General features: G+C 38.1%; 1 protein-coding gene across 1 annotated transcript; it reads right to left on the minus strand.

The window, feature by feature from the left end:
• Positions 1 to 17,056: 17,056 nt before the first annotated feature.
• Positions 17,057 to 22,561, minus strand: LOC112637983 (zinc finger BED domain-containing protein 4-like). Its single transcript, XM_025408829.1, has 2 exons — positions 22,360 to 22,561; positions 17,057 to 17,517 (listed from the first exon to the last, which is right to left on the minus strand). Exons 1-2 carry the CDS (start codon positions 22,559 to 22,561, stop codon positions 17,057 to 17,059), a joined length of 663 nt encoding a protein of 220 aa, XP_025264614.1.
• Positions 22,562 to 22,696: the final 135 nt, after the last annotated feature.

Raw genomic sequence — 22,696 nt, forward strand, 5'->3', positions numbered from 1 at the left:
CGGCTATTGTACATTATTAAACCATCTAGAAAAGTTTACCGACACGGCTACGCAACGATTATCCGACGAGTTATCGAGGCTATAATGAGTGGCAGTGAAATCGAAGAGAAAAACGGGTCTCGAACGAAGGCTCGAACGATTCAAAGACAGCTGCGAACGAGGCTACGAAGATCTCAAGGACGGCCTGGACAAGGCTATGAACATGTCAGGAACGGCTCATTACGAGGCGACATACAAGTCCACACGGCTACGAACGAGTCAAAAAAACGATTGTCACGAGATCTACGAAACGGGTTCAGAAACGAACTGCGAACGAAGCTACGGAACTGCTTAAAAACGACTATCAACAGGGTCAATCGCGCCAACAAAGGGATCAAGAACGGCAGTGAACGGCAATTGAACAGCAGTGAACGGCTAAGGAACGGCTATAAACGGCAATCGAACGGGTCAGCAACGGCAATCAAACAGCTATTGAACGGGTCAGCAACAGCAATCGAACGGCAGTGAACGGCAATTGAACGGCTACGAACGGCAATTGAACGGCTACGAACGGCTATTGAACGGCTAATTCGATCGACGAATCGAAACAACGATGGGCCGACGATCGGGAATAACCGGGGAAGCGAAGAAACAACATAGTTTAGAGAAACGGCAGTTGGTGAACGAACTGCACGCACCGGCGAGAAAAAATTTCCCCCGAAGACACGTAATAGTGCGGGGATACGATGATCTGTGGCAAGCCGACATTGTCGAGATGCGTCCGTACTCTCGTTTCAACAGAGGTCGTCACAACTCGTTACAACTACATACTCACAGTCATCGATGCGTTGAACAAGCACGCGTGGGCCGTACCGCTCAAGAGTAAAGGCGGAAGCGAGACAGCTGACGCTATCGCCGAGATAATTCGAGATAGCGAGAGGTGTCCGAAAAACATACAGACCGACATGGGGAAGGAATTTTATAACGCCGGCGTTCAACGGCTCATGCGAAAACATGGCATAAATCATTATTCTACGTATTCGGTATTGAAGGCATCGATCGTCGAGCGATTCAATCGCACGCTAAAAGACGACATGTGGAAGATGTTTACGCTGAACGGATCTTACAAGTGGGTTAAGGCGTTGCCGGGACTCGTATCGGATTACAACGCGCGCAAGCATCGAACGATCGGTATGCGACCCGTCGACGTTACCCCCGCGATCACCGAGAGACTCTTGGCTACTGTATACAACCGTGTAAATATCGCGGGTCCGGCGAAATTCAAAGTAGGTGACTCGGTACGCGTTAGCAAGTACAAGACAGTTTTCGAGAAGGGTTACACGCCAAATTGGACAACCGAGGTGTTTAAAATTGTAAAAGTGCAGCATACTAATCACGTGAGTTATCTACTCGAGGATTATCGCAAAAAACCTATCGCTGGAGCGTTCTACGAGCACGAGTTGCATCGCGTGAATTATTCCGACGTGTATCTCGTGGAGAAAATACTGCGCAGGAGAGGTGACGAGATTTACGTGAAATGGCTAGGATTTGACAATTCGCACAACTCTTGGATACATAAGGACAATATGATTTAATTTATACAGTGTTTATTAATATTTCTTTCAATAATACTATACAGGGTGAGGCATCTAAAACAGGCCACCTGAATAACTCCGTTGGTAAGCCGAATATAAAAAAATTGTTCAGACAAAAGTTGTATGGTTTCAAGGGGGACATATGATGGTGTCATTAGTTTAATCTTGAAGAGCCACCCGAAGGTCATGTGAAGGTCAGCTCCAACTTTTTAAATGGGACACCTTATATGCTTTTGCATATTCTTGTAGCTCATCTCAAGAGCTTTCCAAAACACTACAATTATGTTAGTTTTCATTAAATACTTTCCAAGTTATGAGGCTTGAAATCATTTTTTAATTTTACATAAACCGTAAAATATCTTGTAAAATATTCATTTTTCGATTATTTTACCTTAATACTTTTATGTACAAAATAATGAGAAGAATCAATTGGTGTAAAGAAAACAGATAATTGCTTCGAACAAAAAAATGTAATTGTTAATTGCAAATTACATTTTTTTGTTCGAAGCAATTATGTGTTTTCTTTACACCAATTGATTCTTCTCATTATTTTGTACATAAAAGTATTAAGGTAAAATAATCGAAAAATGAATATTTTACAAGATATTTTACGGTTTATGTAAAATTAAAAAATGATTTCAAGCCTCATAATTTGGAAAGTATTTAATGAAAACTAACATAATTGTAGTGTTTTGCAAAGCTCTTGAGATGAGCTACAAGAATATGCAAAAGCATATAAGGTGTCCCATTTAAAAAGTTGGAGCTGACTTTCACGTGACCTTCGGGTTCTTCAAGATTAAACTAATGACACCATCATATGTCCCCCTTGAAACCATACAACTTTTGTCTGAACAATTTTTTTGTATTCGGCTTACCAACGGAGTTATTCAGGTGGCCTGTTTTAGATGCCTCACCCTGTATATGTATTTATATTCTTAATATAAGTATGTAAGATATGCGCTACATAAAATATATGAAATATAAATGTGCAAGATGTATATTATATAAAACTATATGATGTACAAAATATATACAGTAATAAATAAAATATATACATGTATTTACAAAGGTATCCTATAATGTCCCCATGATAACGTGTCAGTCGAATCAGGTACGATATATCGCTTGTCATCGTACGGACTCAGAGCAATTTTTGTCTCGCGGACGGTATACACTTGGTGCAGTTTAGATCTTATACACGACTGCTGTCGCGTCATTTCGATCTCTTCGTTTAAACACCGCGTGTAATTTTCGAAGGTTATCGTTCTCGCGACAACATTGCTCTTGACGCCTTTAACTTTCTTCGTGTCTTTCTTTCCGTCCACTCGTAACGCGTACATCTTTGCTCTGAGTCCGACGAATTCGGTCATTATGGCACCGTTGTTTTCATCTTTCATCAGACCCGGTACCTTTTTATTTACAAGCGGTATATCGTACGCATTGTCCATCGCATAATCGCTCGTGTCGAATCTAACAATGTCGCGCTTCATGTTGTCGTACACATCCGCGCACTCGATGTGATATATGAGACTATCCGTATCGGTGTACATTACCCAGCATTTGTCGCGATACAGAGGATATATGTACTCGTGATGAAATTCGTACAGACACGTCTTGGATATGTCGAGTATGCACATACCCACGTAAATCGGTTTGTAAAATTTCACCTCGAGTTTACGCAATTCTACCGCAATCAGATTTTCCGAAAAGACGCTTCTGCTATGGAAATTCGGTTTCGCGATCATCGCTTCCGCGCCGAACCGACCGTCCCATTTTGTTAATAATTTTACATCGACCCGATTACGCACATTTTCCATCGTTTTGCCAAATACCGCGTTGTTCATTAATTTATATAAATTTTTCTCGAAATCGTTTTTCGCGAGTGTTCTGAAACGTGTATTTAATTCTATGTAATTTCGAAGCCATGGAGATTGAGAAAACTGTAAAATTCTATGTATTTTTGTTATACGAAGGCCGTGACGCGTACACTGTTGTAGGTTACGGTAGTATATCACGTAACGCTTCTTATCGTATAACGTTGCGAGGAGCTTGTCTTGCCGCTTGCCGGACGGCTTGTCGCGTGTCGGACAAAACGGTAGGTCGGTGTGCGTATCGTGAAGATGTTGCGGGTACTCGAGATCGACTTCGAGGATATACCCCGTGGGCGAATCTAACGCTATAGATGATACGTCAAAATTCGACGCGTCGTCGACCCATCGAAAATCGGCGTAAGGCAACGGTTGACACATTGCCCATCCGTATAAATTATTAATATCAAAATACATCAAGTAAGACGATGGTTTCGATGGATCGTACGATTGTCGCATATACTTGTTATTAGCGCGCGCGTATCTGTTGGAACATTGGCTCAGACCACCGCGTATACCGCGTTCTATAAACATGACCATGTCGATATCTGTAAGCAACTCGAACGTGATCTTTGTATGCTTTAACATGGCGTCCCACGTGTATCCGGACAGAGTATAGTAATACGCAGGGTCGAGTCCGTAACTTTTTATGCAGCTATCGCGAAAATTTTCGAAAATATCGGCTAATAACAAGACGTCGATTTTGAGATACATGTCGCTGTATTCGCCCAGCGTTCGAATGGAGAATCTCGTCCAGATGTTCTCGGCGTGCGCGTAATCGCTCTCGGATATAGTTTCATCGGTCAAGGAACTATAAAACGATTCGCGCGGTGGTAAACGCGTATCTCGCAACCTATCTACTGAGTCGATGTATTCGTATGGAAAGACGCCTTTTCACGTTAATAAACTGAAATTTTCCGCGGATAAATTTTGAAATTCCGATTTTAAAATTTTGAGCTTGTCTTTGTCTAGATAAGATGCCAATTTGTCGAGACTCGATGTAAGAAATTTGTACGAATCGATGAAGCGTAATTTTACATTATTTTTCCAATCGCCTTCCTTAAGGTCGACATATTTCGTAAACGAAATATATTTTTCTTTCGTTATCGGAAGTAACTCGACGCTCCCTTCGAACGCTGTAGCTATTTCCTCGATAATAAAGTGTGAATCATAACCGGATAAATTGTGGAAAACTATCGGAATACAAAAAGATTCTTTGTAATTTAAATTGCAATTTGAATGCGCGGGACCTCTGTACCGCCCGGTCAGATGACAATGATCGCGAACGCGTATATCGTCTTGCGCGAATGGCTTTTCGCATATATGACATTGAATGACGTTGTAAAATTTTTCACACTCTTCGGACGTTAAATTAACCATGGGGACATTGGTCGTTAAAATATTCTTAACGCGAATCGCTGAATTTTTAAGATCTTCGACGATCCACGCTATACAATCGACGCTACGACGCGAATGATACGCCGATAAAGATTCATCGTACGAACAATGCATATAATACGCTATACTAAATATCCGATGATGCTGGTACAATTTTTGTTGTTGTTGTTCTTCCTCCGTTTTGGTCAGAACGCATTCCAGGTCGGCGTACACGACGAATGGAAGCCGCTCTTTACTGTTGTAATTGTTGAACTCGAGCCACTTGTCCTTGTCGCTCGGCAATCGAATAGCGCAGTCATTCATCTCCCCGCAGTCGACCGTATGCGACTGCAACTTGTCATCTGAACTAAAATACTGCAGGCATCTGTAAAAGAAAATTTTTTTAAATTTTGAACAATTTGTTATATAAATTATAATTATTTTATATTAATATATACATATCGATCGCAGATATATTTGTGATTCTTGTGTTTGCTCAGTTGCGAGCTCACGAGCCGGGATAAATTTTTTATCCACGCGAAATGTCCTACGTTGTTGCCGTCTTCCACGTATAGCAGATTCACGTGCTTATCTCGCTTCTGCTCTGTCAGTCGTAGTGGAACAATGTTCTCGCTTTCGATGCCGTACACGTTGATCGAGATACTGTTTGCGAGTTCAAATTTTTTAATTTGATTTAAAGTTACTGGAAACTCAATGTCCCGGAGATTCAGCACTGTCGCGTAAGGTGGATACGATGATTCTCGTTCCACCTTTCGTTCTGCGGGATATAGAGCGGCGACCACTGCCCACGCGAAACACGCATTGTCTTTAGACTGTACGTTAACCACCGCTCTTTTCATCATAATCTCCCGCGACAATTTAATGTGGCATCCCGCGCGCATTGGATTATATTTATTTACATTAACAGTCAAATTCTGTATTCGCGACAATGCCCAGCCGCTATCGCGTTCCTGAAACTCTTCCAAAGACGCTAAAGTGGGCTCGATAACGCGGCGCTCGAACCACTCGCGTAAATCCGATGTGCGAAAGAGTTCACAGTTTCTCGTATTCACACTTTTATTCGCACGCTTATCATCCGACACAAATTCACCATTAAACACAGTGTTCACTTTTACACTGTTGTGTCTTTTTAGAACATCTTGCACTTGCTCGAGCACGATGTCTTCGGCATCCTCGAGAAATGACGAGGTTCGATATAGTTTGCATTAATCACGGCACCGGTCAGAATACGGCTGTCGAACGCGGTATCGATCTCTCGCCAAACGAGTCTTTCAGCGTTATTCTCACCGCTGTAATCACCACCACTAGGAATAAACTGTCTCTGCAATCGAGTCTTTGCACCTTCTAATCGCGCGATTTTAGCCACCAGAGATTGCCTGTTTCCGATCGAGAGCCGCGGACGCTTAACACGACTGCGTTCTTCGAGCTCTTGGATCAATTCCTCGTAACGCTGCAGCCACGAGAAATACTCGCCCAAGGTTGCAATTTGGCGAGATCCCTCCATCAGATCGCGTTCGATCTGCTCGATGTTTTCCATTTTCCTGTCTTTTTCACACTTTTAAAGCACTACGTCACAGTTTTCTACGGATGACTTTTGCACACGATAAACAATACCGTTCTCTATCTTGAACGTGAAATCGCGCAAAAATCTTTCTAACGGAACACCGCTATACTTTTTTACAACCGACGTGTCGATGGGCGTTCAAATCACATACTATGATGATTTGATGCACTTCAATCCTTCTTATATATGAAGGAGGAAACAAAGGTACAAAGCAGCCGAACATCGGCGCTCATACGCGTCGCAATTCTTCCGAGAAAAAATTACGGAGGACGATTCTGGGAGGTGCCATTTGTTTATATTGTTTATAAATTCGCATGATGTATAATTCAATGAGAGAGAGATAAGGATACGTCAAACGGAAAAAAATCTAGAATTACTTATATCGAGGGTAAGGGATGTACCGCGAAAGCGCAAAGCAGCCGAACATCGGCGCTCATACGCGTTGCAATTCTTCCGAGAAAAAATTACGGAGGACGATTCAGGGAGGTACCATTTGTTTATATTGTTTATAAATTCGCATGCTGTATAATTCAATGAGAGAGAGATAAGGCTACGTCGAACGGAAAAAAATCTAGAATTACTTATATCGGGGGTAAGGGATGTACCGCGAAAGCGCAAAGCAGAACATCGGCGCTGATATACGAGCGGTGGAAGCAAGGGTGCAAAGCAACCGAACATCGGTGCTGATGTACATTGCATTCCTTCTGAGAAAAAACATGCGAGATGATTCTAAGGTGTTTATATTGTTTATCAACCGGGCACGTAATACAATATCGCTTATACTTTCGATAAACATATGGGACCGCGCATACTTTTTTTTGCGAAGTGTTTACGGCGATATGGCGATAATGTCGCATCTCTATTATACGATCTCGTATGGAGATCTCGCTGCCTTGTCAGAAAGAGTTTGGCAGTGCGCGAGTCGAGAAATCGAAAGTGAAGAAGTGAATATTTTTTTCATCGTTCTTGTGTATTTTATAACATGGCCGAAGAAAATATCATTATCATTAATGATGACGATGATGATGATGTTATGATCATCGATGATGACGATGTGATGATCATCGAAAATAATAATGTGAGGATCATTGACAATAATAATGTAATGAATGTTGATGAAGATGACGAAAATGACGAAGATGACATCGAAGTAGAACCTTTGGCGGACAGCGATTACGAGAATGTCGATAGTGATGATGAACTATTACAAATCAGAGAACGAAATTTAGACTTACCGGAAATATTGACTATGAACGATACAATAAAAATATGTCACATATCGTTCTATTATGTAGAATATGGACGGAAATATTGTGCGGAATGCTTCCTAGAACTATCGTTTTTATTTCTGGAAGCTAGTGCTGTACGAGAACATCGTTGCATGAATTATCGACATTTAAGCAATATGTTTTGCAAAGAGTGCAGGAAATCACTGTATCAAATATTACCGTGCGACATGTGCCCCATGTGCACACATTAAAACATTGTAAGTACTATTTTTATAAATTTTATCTTTAAATTTCTCTCTCTAACTATGCTTGTATTAATCCAATCTTTTTTTCTGTTACAGGAGCCGCCTCCCCCTTAACTGGCGCAACTCCCCCCCCCAAATTAATTTTATATATTTTTTATAATTATATTTTATTATAACATTACATTTTATATTTTTATATTTTTATATTTTTATATTTTACATTTTAATTTTAATTTTAAATACACATACACACACACACACACACATAAATATGTATAATATACACATACACACATTTTAAAATAAATTTTATATATATTTTAATTTAAAAAAAAATCTAATTATTTCGCATGCCTCTCTTTGCGTTCCCATCCCTGCGCTAGTTATAAGTATCGTTATCTCCCATGTGTTAATCTAAGTCTCGTCTCGCGCTAGTTATAAGTCTCTCTCTCTCGCGCTAGTTGTAAGCCTCGTTCGTCGCACGCGTTGTTCTCGCGCCATCGCTCCCTCTCCCTCGCACGCATTGTTCTCGCGCCATCGCTCCCTTTCCCTCGCACGCGTTGTTCTCGCGCCATCGCTCCCTCTCCCTCGCACGCGTTGTTCTCGCGCCATCGCTCCCTCTCCCTCGCACGCGTTGCTCTCGCGCCATCGCTCCCTCTACCTCGCACGCGTTGTTCTCGCATGCGATGCATTTCGAAGAAATGCTGTTGTTTATATTATTTATAAACCGAACATGTTCGTACGCAATATTGTTTATCAATCGGGCATGTAATACAATATTGCGATAAAACATCTAACACGCGCCGCTGCCGAAATCCCCTCCGTCCCGCGTGACGTCATTCCCCCGCGCCACCGTAATCCCCCGCGCGCCTCACCCTCCCTGAGAGGACCTGGGTTAGAACCCGCCTTATATACCTACTGGCCGGCAAGATAAGATCTTTAATTTGAGGTGAGCAAAAGCCAATAAACATAAAATAAGAAGTAGAAAAGAATTTTGTATTTTTACTTACCACAATTTCTTATCCAAATGTCAAATCTTTCATCAGTCTTCTGTGGAAAACGAAACAATTTACAATTTTCTGATTTGATATTATTACAGTTTTTGTATGCACATCTGTCGAATATCGTAATTTTCTTCACATTATTTTTATCCATTTTGATCTACGAAAAATATTTGAAACAATGGAAAACAAACCACAAACCGCAAAAAAAAACGCCGAAAAAGCACGCAGTTTCTGCGAATCTTCGGTTTTATCGAAATTACAATTTCGTTAAAACTGTAGATTCGTAAAATCGGATCACTATACACACACACACACACACGTCACACTGTACACAATAATTATTTCAATAACAACGATAAAAAATCGTAAGATATTGAAAATCGCAAACAAAAGCACAATGAGAATTCGTTTTATGAGACACAGTAGATGTGATCAAGAACGCCAGAAGCTTGTGAGCTCGCCGCGATAAGACAAAACAATTGCGTGTCGATTTCATTGTTAAATCTGTTGAAACGCGGCGCTTTAATTCTTCCGACGTTTGCGACGTTTCTTTAAAGATTTTATTTTTTCCCGTTTCAAAGATCTTTTCCGCGAGCAAAGTTCGGAAATGGATAATTAAATTTTTATACTTTATAATTTGTAATCCTCGATAATTTCAATAATTTTCTGTTTAAAAGTTATTAATTTTCTATTGCCAATTTGTTTATTTTTTCGCTTATTTTCTCACACACTTTTTTCCATTGCACTTTTGCTTACAGTTTTCAGTAAACAATTTTTTTTCGTAGTTACTGAAAATTATTATTAGTAATTATATTCTTATGCAGTGATCTGAATAATCTATAATTTAGTCGAAATTGTAGATTTTTTTTTAAATCACGAAATTCATGGAAATTGCGTGCTTTCTCGGTATTTACCGTTTGCGGTACGCAGTTTATTTTCGATTGTTGCAAGCGTTTTTTTTTGGCTTAAAATAGATTACGATAATGTGTGAAAAAAATCACAAAATATTCGACAGATGTGCACATAGACATTGTAATAATGTCATATCATAAAATTGTAAATTGTTTCGTTTTCCACTGAAGATTAATGAAAGATTTAACATTTGTATAAGAAACTGCGGTAAGTAAAAATATAAAATTTTTGAAAATGTGTACCAAAAATATTTGATGATAATGAAAAAGGTAAACGTTGTGAAAAATAAAGAACTTAAAAATTGTGCTAAGAAATAAATGGGCTATGTGAGCCATACGGATGTAAGGCACGTTATATCAAACTTTAATTAAAGAATTGAAAATTAATTTCAACTTTAAAAGTCTTGGAAATGTTCAAACAAATTTTTTGTGCCTCATGCACATTTAAAAGTTATATCGAAAAATTAAATTTTGATATAACGTGCCTTACATCCGCGCACAGCTCACATAGCCCATTTATTTCTTATAGTTTATTTTAATATAAGAAGCTTTTAAATTCTTAATGTTAAAAATGTCAAGTGATTTTCTTTAATAAAATGTAATTAAAAATTTTGGAACACCGTGTTGAATAATAAAATAACAAATGTATAATGTGCAAAATATTTAAAAAGATTTATTTCACATTTAAAATAATGATTTTTTAAATAAAAAAGCATTTCATATATAACAAAATTTATTTGTAATATTTAATAAATTTTATATATATGTAAACTTCTCTCTCTCTCTCTCTATCTCTTTCTCACTCCCTCTCTCTCATACACATACACTTACGCATAAATTTAACGTATAAGAAAGATTTTGTCCAACTTGCCAAAATATATGTTTATAAAACAAAATTTAGACGCAAATATACAATTACTTACAAGTGATTCAGACGGAGCAAACAGAACAGCTTTTAGTAATTTAACAATTTCTTTGCAATGCACGGTATGTGAGTGGCAGGGATCGGCAAAATATTATTAAAAAGTTAATATTATTTAATTACTCAAATAATTAATTTAGAAATTTTTTTTATTATTTGGATAATTAAAGTAGAAAATTATTTAATTACTTAGATAATCAGTAATCAAAATAAAAAATTATTTAATTATTTAAATAATCAATAATCAAAATAAAAAATTATTTGATTATTTGGATAATCAGTAATTAAAGTAAAAATTTCAGTAATCAAACCTTAAAATTTTTCAATTATTCAGTTATTAAAGTCAGATTAATTAGGTTCTTTGATTATTTAGTTTATAGTTAATCAAAGAACATCTGACTCTAATTTGATTATTTATATAGTTAATCAATGAACATCTGATCCTATATAATTACTGAATAATTAAAAATTTTTGAAGTTTGATTACTAAAATTTTCACTTTTATTACTGAGTATTCAAATAATCAAATAATTTTTTATTTTGATTACTGATTATCTAAGTAATCAAATAATTTTTTAAATTGATTACTAATTATTCGAGCAATCAAGTAATATTAATTTTTTAACAATTTTTTGTCCATCTCTGGTGAGTGGGTGCGAGCGGGAGCCAAATCTCTCACCTCTCATTCGTCTCATAATCGATTAGCCTGGATTCGCACCAGGGGCAAAGTCTGTTGATAAAATCAAAGGAATTTAGCTTGGACTCGCATCAGGGGCAAAGTCTTTTGGTAAAGTCAACGAAATTTAGCACGGACTCGAACTAGGGGCAAAGTGTGTCGGTAAGGGGCAAAATCTGTGACACAGAAATGGCGGTCTAGTCTTTACCCGGGTCATTGGCTATCTGTCTATTAATCTGTGACAATGGTAACTGACTTCGAATGATGAATCTGATCATGTGTTGCCATGACGTCTCATTAACTGCATTCCGTTTGTAATTTATTTTTCTCCACGGAGATACTCGCGTTATTTCAAGAAGAATTAAAATCTTTAAAAATTGTTTAACAAAAAAGTTATATATGTGTAACACTAAAATAGTTCTATCTATAAATAAAAATAATTATATGTATATATAATTGTTGAATGAATTTTATTATAAACTTTTTATATTAATTTATTTCTGAGTATTTTTTCTTTGGCATAAGAAGTACGTTTACTATATATAAAGATATTCTGATTATAAGAAAAATAATAATGTATTTAAAAAAAATGATTTATACGTTTTCTGTATATTTACATAATGTAGTTTGAATCAAGCGATACGTAACATCGGGGAGCGTCCCGTTTGGCCACGTTAATATTGACCATCGTCCCGATTGACTACGTTGAAATTGACCACGTTGCGATTGACCACGTCCCGATTGACTACCGTCCCGATTGACCACGGTCCCGATTGACCACAGTCCCGATTGACCACCGTCCCGAATTTCACATGGGTTTGCAACAGGGTGGATGGGGGGGGTGCAGCTGTGCGTGTACTATGCAACGCAAACTGGGATTTCACATAGGTTTATAAAACTGTGGGCAACTTAATCATACCTTATGTGAATATTTAAATTATTTTTTAAATTATTTTTTTATTATTATATTTATAACTAGTTATATTAATTTAATTTTTTTTGTGGTCAATCGGGACCGTGGTCAATCGGGACGGTGGTCAATCGGGACGGTGGTCAATCGGGACCGTGGTTAATCGGGACGTGGTCAATCGGGACGGTGGTCAATCGGGACGGTGGTCAATCGGGACGGTGTTCAATCGGGACGGTGGTCAATCGGGACGATGGTCAATCGGGACGTGGTCAATCGCAACGTGGTCAATTTCAACGTGGTCAATCGGAACGGTGATCAATATAACGTGGCCAAACGGGTGCCACTCGTAACATCGTACTGTTTTTGTACTAGTATAAATAAGTACAAATTTACAGTAACACATACATTACTAAAATAAGTAATAATAGTAGGTATACAGGGCCGGTTCTAACCCTGGTCCTCTCAGGGAGGTGAGGTGCGAGGGGATCTCGGTGGAGCGGGAGTATGACGTCACGCGGGATTTCGGTGGCGCGGGGGTTGCGGGGTGGGGGACGCATGTGTTGGATGTTTTATGACAAGCATAAACAAAAAGGAGCGATATTCTTTTGACGAGGATTTTGGGCCTAACCGAAATCATTTTCCCCTTCTTTTTTATTATTTTATTTTATTTTAAGAAAAAATTTAACAGCATCGATGTTCGACTGCTGTGTGCCCTTGCTGCGCGTGTGAGAGAGAACGATGATAGTGCGAAAAGAACGCATACGAGAGAGAGAGAACTAGACTTATAATAACTTAAAATTAATGCGAGAGCGCACGAAGGATTGGAGCGCAAGGGAAAGGCGTGTAAATAATTGCATTTTTTTTGTTACAATTAAAAATATATAATATAATTTATTTAAATGTGTGAGTTTAATAAAAAAGTATACAATATAAAAGTATATATAATATATATAAAAATATGCAATATGAAGGGGGATAGAGGGGACCGCTCCTGAAACAGAAGAAAACATATACATTTCATTAGTTTAAATTATTTAATAATTTATTTTAAGATACTTTTGATATATAATAAATTAAAAGATACTTACAATGTTATCCATGATCCATCTATTTTAATGTTTGCAAAGAGAACACATGTTGCACGGCATTATTTGATGTAAAGATTTCCCGCACTCTTTGCAGGACATATTGGTCAAATGTTGATAATTAATACATTGATGTACCCGAACAGAAGTAGCTTGTACAAATAGAAACGATAGTCGGAGAAAGCATTCGACGCAATATTTCGATCCATTTTCTTCATAATAGCATGATATACAACATATTTTTATTTCTTCATTTAATGTTAATATTTCGGGTAAGTCCAAATGTCGTTGTTTCTTTTGCAATAATGTATCACCATCTTCACTATCGTCACTATCGTAGTCACTGTCTGTCAAGGGTTCTATTTCTATATCAGACTTATCCTCGTCTGATAATTCACCAATATCCATCTCTCTCTCCTCTCTGTCTATCTCCATCCTCTCAGCCACAACTGGATCCATATCATAATCATCATCGATGAAAATTACGTTTTCTTCAGCTATTGCACAAGATTACCGAAACACAGAAGAGCAACGAAAGAAATGATACTCTAGTGCAGCAGACTCCTCTTCTATATTTTTAACATAAACAATATATAGCGGTATTCCTTGGAAGAGGATTGCATCTTAGGGCCCAACCTTTTTTTCTTTTCTTTTTTCTTTTCTTTTCTCTTTTCTTTTTTTTTTCTTTTTTCTACCAATATTCATGCTCTTTCTGCGTTGTATCTTCGCTTCCCACATTCAAAAGATGAGAAAGGATTGGACAAAATATATAAGGAGGAGGAGGAGGATTGAAATATATTAAATCATAGTACGGAGACGTGGGGGACGCTTGGGGACATGTTGGATGTTTTTTATCACAAGTATGAAATAAAAGTACAATATTACATAAGCCGATGTCCGGCTGGTAAACAGCGCTATTTGAAGAGGATTGGATATTAGGGCCAACCCAAAATTATTTTCCATATTTTTTATTGGAAGAATTGCAACGTATTAGCACCGATGTTCGGCTGCTTTATGCTCTTGCCACGCGTGTGAGAGAAAACGAATTTTTTCTGAGATGTAAATAAAAAAATGATTATTACGATACACCATACTTATTTATTTTACACAAAGATAAAAAGGTTTAGAAGAAATACAGGGATGATTGAAGTCACTGTGATTTGAGCGCATCGACACGCCAGTTGTAGGAGAGTATAGTGGTATCCTGTTAGAAAGATTTTTGCGCGATTTTACGTTCAAGATAGCGAACGGTATTGTTTATCGTGTGTATGTAAAAGTCACGTGCAAGTGCTCCGTAGAAAACTGTGACATAGTGTAAAAAAAGACAGGAAGAAATGGAAAACATCGAGCAGACTGAAAGCGATCTGGTGGAGCGATCTCGCCAAATTGGCACCTTGGGCGAGTATTTTGCATGGCTGCAACGTTGCGAGGAATTGATCAAAGAGCTCGAAGAACGCAGTCGTGTTAAGCGTCCGCGACTCTCGATCGGAAATAGACAATCTCTGGTGGCTAAAATCGCGCGACTCGAAGGTGCAAAAACTCGATTGCAGAGACGATTTATTCCCAGTGATGGTGATTACAGCGATGATAATAACGCGGAAAGGCGTTTGGCGAGAGATCGATACCGCGTTTGATAGCCGTATTCTGACCGGTGCTGTGATTAATGCAAACCATATCGAACCTCGTCAATTTCTCGAGGATGCCGAAGACATTGTGCTCGAGCAAATCCAAGACGTTATAAAAAGACACAACAGTGTAAAAGTTAGGGATGTACCGGATAGTAAATTTGCCGGATACCGGATATCGGATATCCGGAAATAATATAATACCGGATACCGGATACCCCGCCGAATATCCGGTAGACTAAATATCCGGCCGGATTGCCGGATATTTGCCGGATACAAGGTAATAATAAAAAAACCAAGAAAAGTATCCGATTTAATTATGATATTTTATATTTTATTTGCATAAGAATTATCAAAAATTGTAATTTAATATTAGTAAATTTTTCATGATGAACAATAACATTTCAGCATTCTGCGGTGACAATCTGTTTCGATTATCAGAATAAACTAACTTTCCCGCACTAAAAAGTCTTTCTGAATCGACAGAAGAAGGAGGAGCACTTAGGTATTTTATAACCAAACTTTTTAGATTAGGATATTCCAGAGCATGTGTTTTCCACCATATTAAAGGGTCCTCATTTCTAGGCGACAGTGGTATCATGAGGTATTTCGCTAGCTCAGCATTGTAGACAGCTGTTTTCTTTTTACTTCTGTCACTTGGTTGTCTCACAAGCGGTGTTTTGATTAATGAATCATCAAGACTATTATCAGTATCAGATTTTGAATTATTTACTATTTCGTCGAAACACTTCCAAATATCTTCGTGTGTTTCACCTATGACATCTCGTCTTTGAGAAGGGCTGACGTTATGACTCTGCGTACTATTTTCGGTATCATTAGTCACTCCTTTATTCATTTTTAGTAATTCTTCAACAATCCACTGTTTGGCTTTATTTTCGTCTGAACAAAATTTTGTTTTGAATCTTGGATCTAATACGGTAGCGAGCACAAAACATTTTTGATCCTTGACATTGAGTCCTACATATAACAATAGAAAATACAATTATTTATTTCAAAGAAAAAATAATAATGGGAATTCATTAAAGTAATAAACAATGTGTAATAAGTTTTTATAATAGAAAGGAAAAGACTTCTTCTTTCGACAAAAGACAAAACTAGATTGATTTATTAAAATTCATTTCTCTTTACAAACTAACTTAAGACTATACATTTAAACCTTAGTTCTACGAAAAAATCTAGTTACAATTAACAATATCAATTTACTTAAGGTAATTAAAAGATTTACTCGAATTTAATCTGCAATGGATTTATATGCACTTAAGCCTTAGTTCCACAAAGTAATTCAGTTATATCTAAATGCATTAATCTATTTAAGGCAATTGAAAAGAAATGTTTAGGATTTACCAAGAAAACAAAACGCGAGCAAACCATATCACTACAAATGTAATATAGGAATACCTATAGGATTTAGAAATCGTTCTTCCATAGCTTTTTTGAGATCTTCTTTCAACATCACTACTCCAGTATCTCTTTGTCGTTTTGAAAGATACGAGTGTAGAGTAACAATTGCCGGAATAACATATCCAATTGTCTCAAAATCTGAACTGGCTATTTTAGTCATTTCTTCAAATGGTTGGAGAACACGTATAACGTTTTCTACCATATTCCATTGTATAGCCGAAAGGCTTGGAATGTCTTTCTCCGCAGCATATGCAGTTACCGCTTGCCGTTGTTCATGAAGCCTTGACAACATATAAAATGTAGCGTTCCATGCTAACATCTTGAATTAACTTATGAACTGACAATTTCAAACTTTCTTGTATGTTTTTGAGTTTTGAGCAGGCGAGTGAAGAATGGCTAAAGTGTCCAACAATTTTCCGACATTTTCCCAAAATTTCAACGAAATTTCGATTTTTAAAAATGCAATCGTGAATTACAAGTTGTAAAGTGTGAATAAAACATCCTACACTCTCTCCTAACATATCTGTAAAATAAAATACACAATATCTATAATTTTAAATCAATTAGTCAACCGTATTCCATAGCTCCATTTTTACGAAACGAATACTATATATTAAAATTGCTTAAAAATAAAAATGCGTACCAGTTCCTATAATCATGTTAGAAGCATTATCCCTTAAAATGAGATGAATTTGACTAGAACTTATTTGCCATTCTTCCATCACATCATTTAATATCTGGCCGATATTGGAACCAGTATGACTGCCAGGAAAGTGTTTCGCGCTGAGTACAAGTATTTCTCTATTCATATCGTCACTTCGAATGAAATGAGCTGTCAGGCTTATGAATGATTCGTTATTTGTTGGACTAGTCCAAATATCGGTTGAGAATGATATGTTCTTCGCAGCAATTAATTTTTCTTTAATATATGCTTTTAAATTTTTATAGAGATATGGCATAATTTTTTCGGAAAAATATGTTCTACAAGGTAATGGATACTGCGGTGCTAAGTAATTCATCAACCTTTGAAATCCTTTTCGTTCAACTAGTGCGAATGGTTCAGCATCAAGAGCCATCATTTCGCCTAAAATGTAGCATTAATTGATGTTAATGTTACTTACTTATATATAAAAATTAAAAAATACTCACAGATCTTTTTGGTTATGTTCAAGGCTTTTGGATCCTTTTACTAAAAGTAAATACAGTGTTTAACGGTGAATTTGTGTCGGGTGATAAGCGTACAAATAAAAGTATAAATACGAGAAACTGTGAACTCTTTCGCACATCAGATTTACGCGAGTGGTACGAGCGCCGCGTTATCGAGCCCACTCTAGCATCGCTGGACGAATTTCAGGAACGCGATAGTGGCTGGGCATTGTCGCGAATTTGACTGTGAATATTAATAAATATAATCCAATGCGTGCGGGATGTTATATTAAATTGCCGCGAGAGATTGCGACGAAGAAAGCGATGGTTAACGTACAATCTAAAGACAATGCATGTTTCGCGTGGGCAGTGGTCGCCGCTCTATATCCCGCAGAAAGAAAGATGGAACGGGAATCATTGTACCCACCTTACGCGACAGAATCTCCGAGACATTGTGTTTCCAGTGACTGTAAATCAAATTAAAAAATTTGAACTCGCAAACAATATCTCGAGCAACGTGTACAGCATCGAGAAAGAGAACAACATTGCCCCGATACGTCTTTCGGAACAGAAGCGAGATAAGCACGTGAATCTGCTATACGTGGAAGACGATAACAACAGCGTCGGACATTTCGCGTGGATCAAGAATCTATCGCGACTTGTTAGTTCACAGTTGAGCAAAAAAGATCATAAGAAGTATATGTGACCGGTAAGTTTAATTTATATAATTCAAATAATTATAATTTATATAACAAATTGTTCAAATCTTAATTTAAAAAAATTTTTTCTTTTACAGATGTCTGCATTATTTTAGTTCAGATGACAAGTTGCAGTCGCATACGGTCGACTGTCGTGAGATGAATGACTGCGCTATGCGATTGCCGAGCGATAAGAACAAGTGGCTCAAATTCAACAACTTCAATCGGAAGGAGCGGATTCCATTCGTCGTGTACGCCGACCTAGAATGCGTTCTGGCCAAGACGGAGGAAGAACAACAAAAATTGTACCAACACCACCAAGTATTTAGCATAGCTTATTATGCACATTGTTCGTACGACGAATCTTTATCGGCGTATCATTCGCGTCGTAGCGCCGATTGTATAGCATGGTTCGTCGAAGATCTTAAAAATTTAGCGATTCGCGTTAAGAATATTTTATCGATTAATGTCCCCATGGTAGATTTGACGTTCGAAAAATGAAAAAAAATTTGTCACGCTACTCAATGTCATATATGCGAGAAACCGTTCGCGCAAGACGATACACGCGTACGCGATCATTGTCATTTGACCGGGCGGTACAAAGGTCCCGCGCATTCAAATTGTAATCTAAATTATAAAGAATCTTTTTGTATTCCTATAGTCTTTCACAATTTACCCGGTTACGATTCACACTTTATTATCGAGGATATAGTTACGAATATAGTTGCGTTCGAAGGGAAAGTCGAGTTATTTCTGATAACGAAAGAAAAATATATCGTTTACAAAAGATGTTTGTATGGAAGAAAAATAAAAAAATCATATAAAATTACGTTTCATCGATTCCTTTAAATTTCTCGCATAGAGTCTCGATAAATTGGCATCATTTTTAGACAAAGACAAACTCAAAATTTTTAAATCGGAATTTCAAAATTTATCAACTGAAAATTTCAATTTATTAATACGGAAGGGCGTCTTTCCGTACGAATACATCGACTCTGTGGACAAGTTGCAAGATACGCGTTTACCACCGCACGAATCGTTTTACAGTTCCTTGACTGGTGAAACTATATCAGAGAATGATTACGCGCACGCCGAGAACATCTGGACGCGATTTTCCATTCGAACGCTGGGCGAATATAGCGATTTGTATCTGAAAATCGACGTTATTAGCCGATATTTTCGAAAACTTTCGCGATAGTTGCATCAAAAGTTACGGATTCGACTCCGCGTATTACTACACTCTCCCCGGATACACGTGGGACACCATGTTAAAGCATACGAAGATTACGTTCGAGCTGCTTACAGATCGACATGGTTATGTTTATTGAACGTGGTATACGCGGCGGTCTAAGTCAATGTTCCAACAGATACGCGCGCGTTAATAACAAGTACATGGAGTCGTACGATCCATCGAAATCATCGTCGTACTTGATGTATTTTGACGTTAATAATTTATACGGATGGGCAATGTGCCAACCGTTGCCTTATACCGATTTTCGATGGGTCGACGACGCGTCGAATTTTGACGCATCATCTATAGCGCTAGATTCCCCTACAGGCTATAGCCTCGAAGTCGATCTCGAATACCCGCAACATCTTCACGATACCCACACCGACCTACCGTTTTGCCTGACGCGCGACAAGTCGCCCGGTAAGCGGGAATTCAAACTGTTTGTAACGTTATACGATAAGAAGCGTTACGTGATATACTACCGTAACCTACAGCAGTGTACACGTCACGGCCTTCGTGTGACAAAAATACATAGAATTTTACAGTTTTCTCAATCTCCGTGGCTTCGAAATTATATAGAATTAAATACACATTTCAGAACACTCGCGAAAAACGATTTCGAAAAAAATTTATACAAATTAATGAATAATGCTGTGTTTGGTAAAACGATGGAAAATGTGCGGAATCGTGTCGATGTAAAATTATTAACAAAATGGGACGGACGATACGGCGCGGAAGCGATGATCGCGAAACCGAATTTCCACAGCAGAAGCGTTTTTTCGGAAAATCTGATTGCGGTAGAATTGCGTAAACTCGAGGTGAAATTTTACAAACCGATTTACGTGGGTATGTGCATACTCGACATATCCAAGACGTGTCTGTACGAATTTCATCACGAGTACATATTTCCTCTGTATCGCGACAAATGTAAGATCATGTACACCGATACGGACAGTCTCGTATATCACATTGAGTGCGCGGATGTCAATGAGAACATGAAGCGCGATATCGCCAGATTTGACACGAGCGATTATGCGATGGACAATGCGTACGATATACCGCTTGTAAATAAAAAAGTACCGGGTCTGATGAAAGATGAAAATAACGATGCGATAATGACCGAATTCATCGGGCTCAGGGCAAAGATGTACGCGTTACGAGTGGACGGAAAGAAAGACACGAAGAAAGTTAAAGGCGTCAAGAGCAACGTTGTCGTGAGAACGATAACGTTTGACGATTACATGCGGTGTTTGAAAGAAGAAATTGAAATGACGCGCCAGCAGTCGGGTATACGATCTAAACTGCACAAAGTATACACGATTCACGAGACAAAAATTGCTTTGGGTCCGTACGACGATAAGCGGTATATCGTACCCGAAACCACAGATACATTACCGTGGGGACATTATAGGATACCATTGTAATATGTAATGTAAAATATAAAATGTAAAATGTGTGTGATAAACTATCTATTAAAAGAAATATTAATAAAGATTTTTATTTTTTATATTGCATATATTTTTATGTAATGTATATTTCATACATCTTATTATCTTATTTAAAAAATACATGTACTATCGAAAGGAATATTAATAAGGATTTTTTGTATTTTTTATATTTCATATATTTTTATGTGTATCGCATACATTTTATTATATCTTATTAAAAATACATGTACTATCAAAAGGAATATTGATAAGGATTTTTATGTATATTTTCATTTCTTGAAAATAAACACTGTATGATTAATTAAATCATATTGTCCTTATGTATCCAAGAGTTGTGCGAATTGTCAAATCCCAGCCATTTCGCGTAAACTTCGTCACCCCTCCTGCGCAGTACTTTCTCCACGAGATACACATCCGGATAATTCGCGCGATGCAACTCGTGTTCGTAGAACGCTCCAACGATAGATTTTTTGCGATAATCCTCAAGTAGATAGCTTACGGGATTAGTATGCTGCACTTTTATAATTTTAAACACCTCGGTTGTCCAATTTGGCGTGTAACCCTTCTTGAAAACTGTCTTGTACTTGCTATCGCGTACCAAGTCATCTACTTTGAATTTCGCCGGACCCGCGATATTTACACGGTTGTACACAGTAGCCAAGAATCTTTCAGCGATCGCAGGAGTAACGTCGACGGGCCGCATACCGATCGTTCGATGCTTGCGCGCGTTGTAATCCAATACGAATCCCGACAACACGTTGATCCACTTGTAAGATCCGTTTAGCATAAACATCTTCCACATGTCGTTTTTCAGCGTGCGATTGAATCGCTCAATGATCGATGCCTTTAATGTCGAATATGTAGAATAATGATTGATGTCATGTTTCCGCATGAGCCGTTGCACGTCGGCATTATAAAATTCCTTCCTCATATCCGTCTGTATATTTTTCGGACATCTCTTGCTATCTCGAATTATCTCGGCGATAGCGTCAGCTGTCTCGCTTCCGCCTTTACTCTTGAGTGGTACGGCCACGCGTACTTGCTCAACGCATCGATGACAGTGAGTATGTAGTTGTAACCTCTGTTGAAACGAGAGTACGGACGCATCTCGACGATGTCGACTTGCCACAGGTCATCGTATCCCCGCACTATGACGTTTCTTCGGGGGAAATTTTTTCTCGCTGGTGCGTGCATTTCGTTCACCAACTGCCGTTTCTCTAAACTATGTTGTTTCGTCGCTTCCTCGGTCATTCCCGATCATCGTTTCGATTCGTCGATCAAATAAACGATACGTATCACCGTACGTTTTATTATTCATTGTCACTCTTTAGCCGTTCCTAAGCCGTTCCTTAGCCGTTCACTGCCGTTCGATAGCCGTTCAATAGCCGTTCGTAGCCATTCACTGCTGTTCTTGACCCGTTTGTTGTTGTTCTTGAGCCGTTTGTTGACGTAATTGATCCTATTGGTAATCGCTTTTAAGTAGCCCGTAGCCTCGTTCACAATCGTTTCTGACCCATTCGTAGCTTCGTTGACCCGTTTGTTGTCGTTCTTGAGCCGTTTGTTGGCGTGATTGACCCTGTTGGTAGTCGCTTTTAAGTAGCCCATAGCCTCGTTCACACAATCGTTTCTGACTCGTTCGTAGCTTCGTTGACAATCGTTTTTGACTCGTTCGTAGCCGTTCCAGACTTGTATGCCGCCTCGTATGTAACCGTTCCTGACGTGTTCATAACCTTGTTCGCA

This window comes from Camponotus floridanus, unplaced genomic scaffold (assembly GCF_003227725.1).
Source record: "Camponotus floridanus strain SB8 unplaced genomic scaffold, Cflo_v7.5 scaffold231, whole genome shotgun sequence".
Lineage (NCBI taxonomy): Eukaryota > Metazoa > Arthropoda > Insecta > Hymenoptera > Formicidae > Camponotus > Camponotus floridanus.